Source organism: Montipora foliosa, chromosome 11, assembly GCF_036669935.1.
Source record: "Montipora foliosa isolate CH-2021 chromosome 11, ASM3666993v2, whole genome shotgun sequence".
Taxonomy (NCBI): domain Eukaryota; kingdom Metazoa; phylum Cnidaria; class Anthozoa; order Scleractinia; family Acroporidae; genus Montipora; species Montipora foliosa.
The window spans coordinates 7644117-7651616 of NC_090879.1; the positions used below are offsets into that span (position 1 = coordinate 7644117).

Here is a 7500-nt window from a genome sequence, read left to right on the forward strand (position 1 = left end):
ACTTTATTATTTTTATGTATTCTTAATTCATATTTCTAGGTCTTAGATTAAATACTTGTACACACAACCCCACAAGCTTGGCAGATTTAACTCTTATCGTGTATAAATAAAGGCTTTATGTTATGCTATGTTATGTTATGTTATGTTATGTTATGTTGTTATGTTATGTTAATGGGACGTGCATGAGCTTCATTCACTGATGTAGGAAGTTCTGACAAAACCAATGAAATTTTCTTCAATAGTCATTGTTGGTCATCAGAGGTTGAGCGTCTCGGTCCTTGTAAATCAGAAATAGACCGTCAAGGGTGATAGAAAGTTAATAAACGGGTTGTTTTCGACCTTTTTCAGTGATAAAATGATTGATGACTTCCGTTTTTCGGGATGCCACGGGAACGAATTCTTCACGTTGCTGTCTCAAAAGAATGGCATACCTGTACATACCATGGGTGCAGTCTACGCCTCAAAGCATCTTGAGATTGGTAAACGCCTGTCTGACTATGGTGTGCAAAGTGAATCCAATTTATACTTCATCCCATGGCTACTGGATGACTCAAGTCAAGATTCAAGCATTCCCCCGGGGCAAGTGCTGGATGATGCGGTGGAACTGTGTGATGCTCCGGATATGATCACGTGGGACGATGATCCTGAGAACAAGAGAGCGAAGATGCCTTGCGGGCATGCTAAAAGTATGGAGTGATATTGGTGAAATTAAGCTCGCGGCGTTTTTGAGCCACGGACAGACACCGGAAATGAGCTGTTTACCCCTTTGACTTGTCTGCTCACAATCACATTTGTATTTCTTAGTATAGCTTCTATATTAGAGAAGTTCAGTTTCAAAATCTGTGAGAGACCAGCTACTGTCCTGGCATGCGATATGTTCAATAGTCCATTTTACAGTTGTGTGCTTAGTAACCTGGCCTATGAATGAAAGTGAGGCTGGAGTTAACCTTGTTTTGATAGAAACCTCACTGCTTTTCTTATGTAAATTATTACTACTTATAACAACATCATTAACTCAAGAAAAGGAGGGAGGTTTTGTATCATAACAAGGTCAACCCCAGCCTCACTTTCATTTAAAGGCCAGGTAACTAAGCACACAACTGTGAAGAGGTCTATTCCGGCTGCAGTTCGTGGCTCAAGAACGTTGCGTGCTTATTCCTTACGTAACATTGATAACAATATCTTTTAAGACTGAAGGTTAAAAAGGTAACACCATTCGTCATAAAATTTATGTTGAAGTTGACAAAACCGTGCTTACCATATCCAAAGAAAATGTCCTATGTCCTCGCTTATTTGAATCACAAAATATATTCGCGGATGGGTCAATTTCTTTGAAATTTGAAAGGGTGATTGCCAAAAAATAGAGAAAGGATATTTGCTACAAAATAGAGAAAAGATATTTGCTACAAAATAGAGAAAAGATATTTGCTACTACAACTGTAGTAAAAATTCCTGTGTTTTGCAAGAAAATGCGACGAAGCGGTCAAATGCGATTTTTCTTTCGTGGTGTATGTGATGTTTATGTTGTCTTTGTTCAGTATGCAAATTTTGACAGAGAACATTAAATTCTAAAACAAATACTACTGAAAAATCGTTAATAATCGTTATTCTCAGCGTTTAGTTAAACATAAAAGATGCAACGCTTAGCGAGAAATATATATGTTATTTGCCAGCTGAGAGATCCGTATAGCGAAAAACTGTGACCGAGGTCTTGAAAATGCTGCCCGTGGGTGCAGGCCGAGGGCAGCTTTTTCAAGACCGAGGTCACAGTTTTTCGCTCTACGGACGGACCCTGAGCTAGTAAATAACTTATTTATTTTTTCCCCTCTCTCCCTTCCTCTCTGAAATCACTTTTTAAATTGTTGTATTAAAGCGACTTACAAACTGAACTTTTCAAAGAGAAATATTTTAATTTGAATTATATTTCCAAACCTCCTGTCTAATAAAGAGTAACTTCTGTATGGAACGGATTCCGCCATGAGCGGGCCGGATGAGACAATTCCGCCCGCTCCTGGAACCAATCAGATTGCAGGATTTGTTGAATTCCGCCCGCACACGCCCTGCAAAAAAAAAAAAAATTATGTCACTATTTTGGAAAAAAAAATTCGCGGGAAATTTGTTAGGTAGAAAATGAGCTTTAGGAGGGAGGGCGTATGTGAGCCTTAACGCGAAGGAATCCCAAATGTACAACTATCGGTTTTCAGGGAAGTACAGGGGTGCAAGATCAGGTGGCTACAAGGAAACAGTTGTAAATCATCCAGTTTTAACTGTATTTCAGGTAATTCTCTGATCTTCGGTTAATCCGGACAACGAACGTACTCCCATTCTTTTACCTTCAGCTCCAAAGTCTTTAACAGCGTACTGTCGCAGCATTTTGGACGCAGGTCACTCTCGGTTTCTGTGCCCATATATAAGCGAGGGTGAACCTCCGGTTTATTGTGGTGTGGAATGGAATTACGTAGACGTCAGGCGCCTCGCTGTATTGACTGAGGAAGAAATTGCTGAGTTTGAGAAGAAAATCTCAAAAAATTACTTAGTAAAGGCCACGAGAATCCAAGAGCGTATCAACAAGAAGGACATCAGAGTTGTGTGTCCATTGTGCACTAAAAATGAAAAAGCGCAGTACGAATTTTGTTAGCATTGTGTCCATAAATGGAGGAATACCTCAGATATTAATTAAGAAGGACTGTCTTCTTACAGAATTGCAACAAAGATCGCAATAAGTTCAAATTTTCTTAAAATCTAGTTTAGAAACTTGCATTTTCGACTCATATCGGCGTTTAAAAATTTTTGCTTAAAGCCCTTATGTTCTCTATTCAGAACCGCCCTCAAGCTCTGAGATCACTATTCACCATCCGCTACCAGTTTATTTCGGAGTGAAACCAGCTCTTCGGACACCAAGTGGAAAACGATGCCGAAAATCGCGCACGGTGTTCACTGACTTACAGCTGAGGGTCTTGGAGAAAATCTTTTCGGAACTAAAGTATCTGGACTCTACAAACCGCGCCAAGCTGTCGCATGATCTGGGATTGAACGAAGCGCAAGTCAAGACCTGGTTCCAGAACAGAAGAATGAAGTGGAAAAAGATAGAAGCAAAAACTGAAAAACCAGACAGCTCAACTGTGGCAAAGAAAGCAGACAAGACAGCATTTAAACAATTTTTTGGCGCGAAGAATTGACATACTAGGGTACGAAGATTATGAAAACACTTTCGCATTAATGGAGTCCGATTGCACGTTAAGATTTGGCCGCTTGAGGCTCTTATGAAAAGCATTTTGTATATTTAACAGTAAAATTTGTTTCTGCATTTAGTAGGTCTCTACATTGAGTAAGTTTCTGCTTTAGTAGGTCCCGAGAGATCATCCCGTGCACGTTCTTGTAGTGTCTGATCGTGTTTGACTACGGAGGAGGATTCATTTGTTGTTTGTGTCCTTTTGCATGATTATGTAAATCTTGTCGAGAAGACAAGGTAAGGCATTTTTGTTCGATTCATGTTCTTTGTTTTCGATTCCTAAATACGTTTGCAAATTCCCATACAGACGCTTATAATTTTGACTGATCGTGATACTCAAATTACATCGTTAGCTTGGGGTACCTTTGTTGCCACGAGTAAGAAAATAATCATCAGCAATATCGCAAAAATAGGAGGACAAACCATGTAGATCAGCGCGCGTAGTTTGGTGATAATCAATTAATATCAGGAAGATTAAAAGTCCTCAAGTAGAATTGTAGTATTATTTCCAGATTGATCGACCAAGGCCAATCACTTGTCTAATTCTTTCAGATAAGATAAATCGAAAGATAGAGGTCTGTAGAAAACTCCAACAAGTAGTCTTGTGAGTAGATTTGGAATAGTGATTTCGCACCTCACAAGTTTGCAATTAGTTTCAAGGTTTTGTCTCCTAGTACACTCTAAGCGTTGATTACATGCTAGAAGAACACCTCTGCCATTACGAGAACGATCACTACGAAATACTTCGCATGACTTGGGAAAGATTTCACTGTTGCCAATCGTAGAGTCCAACCATGTCTCGGTGACAGCAATTAGATCATAATCAAAGGTTGCCAAACGAACTCTAAGGTCCCTTTCTTTATTCACAATGGCCGTTTTTATACTAGAGACGTCATCATCCGTCCAGACGAATTATGCTTCTCTCATGGAATCCGTCTTACGTAAAGACGGGACGAACTATATGAGACGCATAATTCGTCTACGACGAACTTGGGCAAACATTTTTTCTGCGGCTGTAAAATTCGTCTGATTTAAAGACGGGCACAAGACGCAAAACATGGAATAATTCGTCTCGACGAAGTGTCCACTTTAGTGCGTCTTCGAAGACGCACTAAACTGGATACTTCGTCCAGATGCATAATGCGTCTTGTGCCCGTCTTTATACTAGACGAATTTAACAGATGCAGAAAAAATGTTTGCCCAAGTTCGTCCCACTAATAATGCGTCTCTAGTATAAAAACGGCCAATGCTTCGAGCGTTAGAGCGACTTTCGTATGACCTTGAAAAAGTGTTCGCAATTTTTTTCACGGGCCAATGTTTGGCAGGATTAAAACAAAGCTTCTCCTTATTCCCGTCAAGGAAACTCCAAGTATGGGCAGTAAACAGTTCGATTGCCCAATTACATTACTGCATTTCAAATGACGTCAAAGCGAAACTTTCCAGAAAGTTCCATGGAGAGATGACGTTGTTTGCATCTGCGTTCGCTAAGCCAATGAAAATTCGCGTTCGTTTGTTTTTGTTCGATAAGCCAATTAGAGCGACTTTCATATGACCTTGACAAATAAACGTAACAACAGAATGTAAACAAAAATGCGAAACATTTCATTGGCTAATCGAACAGAAACAAACGAACGCGAATTTTCATTGGCTTCGCGAACGCGGATGCAAAAAACGTCATCTCTCCATGGAACTTTCTGGAAAGCGATCAGCACTTCGCTTTGACGTCATTTGAGATGCAGTAATGAGATTGGGCAATCGAACTGTTTACTGTCCATATTAGGAGTTTCCTTGGCGGGAAAAGGAGAAGCTTTGATTTAATCTTGCCAGACGTTGGTCCGTGAAACAAAGTGCGAACACTTTTTCAAGGTCATACGAAAGTCGCTCTAAACGTTTTGCATTTTTGTTACGTTCTGTTTTTACGTTTATTTTTCAAGGTCAAACGAAAGTCGCTCTAATCGTCAAGAAAGACAATTTGGCTTTACGTTCGACCTGGCCATTAGTTTGCTGAGGACCCGGGTTTGATAGAATATCACCACGGGCAAGCAAATAAACCTCAGCGGCAAGAGATAGTCTTAGAAGCCTGATTAATGCAGTGGTTTTCGTCCCCGTGGGGACGAACGCCATTTTCGACTTGCCATGTGGATACTTGTAGATCGAAGAAAGAATCTTGATATTAGAAAAAGTAATCAAGTTACCAGCATACCAACTTGTTATATTGCTATCCGACAAGATATCAGACTTGTTTGTAGTATCTGGAGGATGGAACGAAGTTCTGATATTGAAAAAAAAAAAAGGAGAAGCGTGACCTCCATGCGAGCACGACCGACCGCCATAAGCCTGTCCTGTGGTCTCGCGGCTGGAAGAAAACAATAAGAAATCTAGGAAAACAACATCCTCGCAGACTGACATGTTTGCGACCAAGGATTAAATTTTCAGATATAGGCGATTGAGCAATGCGCTTTTAATGATCAGTAAAGATGTCTTGGGTGATTTCCAAAATAAGAATGTGTTTCAGGCCTACGCTAATGGAAACAAAAATACAACAAAGACTTCCTAATTTCATATTGTACTCTGAGTCATTATGCGCACACTACGCGGGCCTATTTAGTTGCCAGAGGGTCTTCTTTTTTTTTTCAAATTTATTGATCTTTAAATATCAAAAATAACAAAAAAGAACAAAGAAAAACTGACAAAAGAGAGAAAGAAGACCACAAGGCGAGGTAACAGGACCTAAAGTCCCATGCAGGGCACCTCCCCACTATGATAGAATATCCGGCAATCTAATGTCATTTAGTTAAACCACTGTTGCCAATGGCAACCACAACTGCAAATAAAATTCCGTGAGCATGTTTATTGATCTTTGTATACCCTAGCAATATAGGTCTTGAAGGACTTAGTAATTTTTGACTAAGGAAATTTCCAGGTGTAACGATTTGCATATTAATGAAGGGGTAGTTTCTAAAGAAACTGTGTTGCTGCGTCGGTGGGGAAGTAGTATACAAAAATTTGGTTTTATCAACGGAGTTGACAATCTCGTACCCAGAGTCCTCGGGCTTCTTGGTCAGCGGGTGAGCGCCCGGAGAGACTCTGGGATAATCGACTCCATTTTCCCAGAAAACGTGGGTTCCGGTCTTATTACGTATGCTTGAGAGTAACCGGAAACAAAAAAGAGAGAACCGTAAACAGTAGAAATGGCGGGTTGACATTGTTCGAGAAACAAGAATTTTAGCCTTACACACAAAGAAACTGGAGAAATGTTCATTGGCTTGCTGTAAGAGCAAATGAAGATGAAACCTCTGACGCTTTCGGTAAGTGTATTTTTAGTGCTTCAGCGTACATTCCATCCTTCAGAATGCCATCGTGCAAGCAACAAGATCGACAATTTTTTTGTGGAAACGACACAATTGCCCTCTTCTACTACAATTGGATGTTTCCGTAATTCTGAATGGCTTCGACAAGACCTTATTCCACGGATTTCTCCTCAAAGAGACTGGTGTAATGTTTTCCCACGGTACTTTTGCAACAGCAACAGTGATCACGCGTGGGAAAATTCCCGTGCGGTATAAGACATGATTCAAACCTCGTCGTTTTATTATTTTTGTGATTTATATATTTCTGAGGTAGAAAAAATCAAACAGCACTGAAATTAGTTTTAGATTTTGAATCTCCCTCCAAATTCTGGGGCTTCCGAATTACTTACCGATTTCCTGTAGGACTGTCATTGTTACGCAAGCGGCCAATCAAAAATATAGTTCAAGTCGATTATCCCAGAGTCTCTCCGGGCGCTCACCCACTGACCAAGAAGCCCGAGGACTCTGGGTACGAGATTGCGGAGTTGATAATGTAAATTGGCCACCGTACAGAGATTCTAAAAGCTTCTTAGGTTCCATCTTAGGTTCATATTAGGTTCCATCTTTTAACACTACGAATGAAAAAGGACGACAGATAAGTAGTCGAATTACAAAAAGGCATCTGTAAATGCATCACATCAGTACACTGGGATCGCCGACTACCATCGTTAAAGGATATCTTTTGGGGGAAGAAAGACTCGTCAACAATCCTGCTGTTTCACTTCTTTATTTGGCATTCTCGGGTCGATGTTACAACTCTCGTTCAACTAGTTCTCACTCTTAACTCTATTTTGTGAGCCATACAGCACCCTTTTTTTGTTCGTGGTCTGACTGATCAATAAAGTACCAATCACACGTCAAAATGACGCTTGCCGGACGCACTACGCCTGCGCGTCAGGGCATTAACATATTTTTTCA

The 7500-nt window shown here is 40.3% G+C and overlaps 2 protein-coding genes across 5 annotated transcripts in view; one reads left to right on the forward strand and one right to left on the reverse strand.

Moving 5' to 3' along the window:
* The window catches only part of LOC137975280 (homeobox protein Hox-D4a-like), a 13681-nt gene extending 9388 nt beyond the window's left edge, over positions 1-4293 (forward strand). The window contains exons 3-4 of one of the 3 annotated variants that reach the window (XM_068822377.1): positions 349-686; positions 2821-4293. In XM_068822377.1, the coding sequence (XP_068678478.1) occupies positions 349-686; positions 2821-3179 (697 nt within the window). In that variant the 3' untranslated portion in view covers positions 3180-4293. The remainder of the gene's footprint in view (positions 1-348; positions 687-2820) is intronic. The other 2 variants (XM_068822376.1, XM_068822378.1) reach the window with 2 other exon arrangements.
* A 2999-nt stretch (positions 4294-7292) lies between these two features.
* Positions 7293-7500, reverse strand: part of LOC137977586 (uncharacterized) — a 31848-nt gene continuing 31640 nt past the window's right edge. The window contains exon 3 of one of the 2 annotated variants that reach the window (XM_068824855.1): positions 7293-7500. This exon is cut by the window's right edge and continues 2064 nt beyond it. The gene's annotated coding sequence lies outside the window, so the exon portion shown is untranslated. The other variant, XM_068824854.1, reaches the window with a different exon arrangement.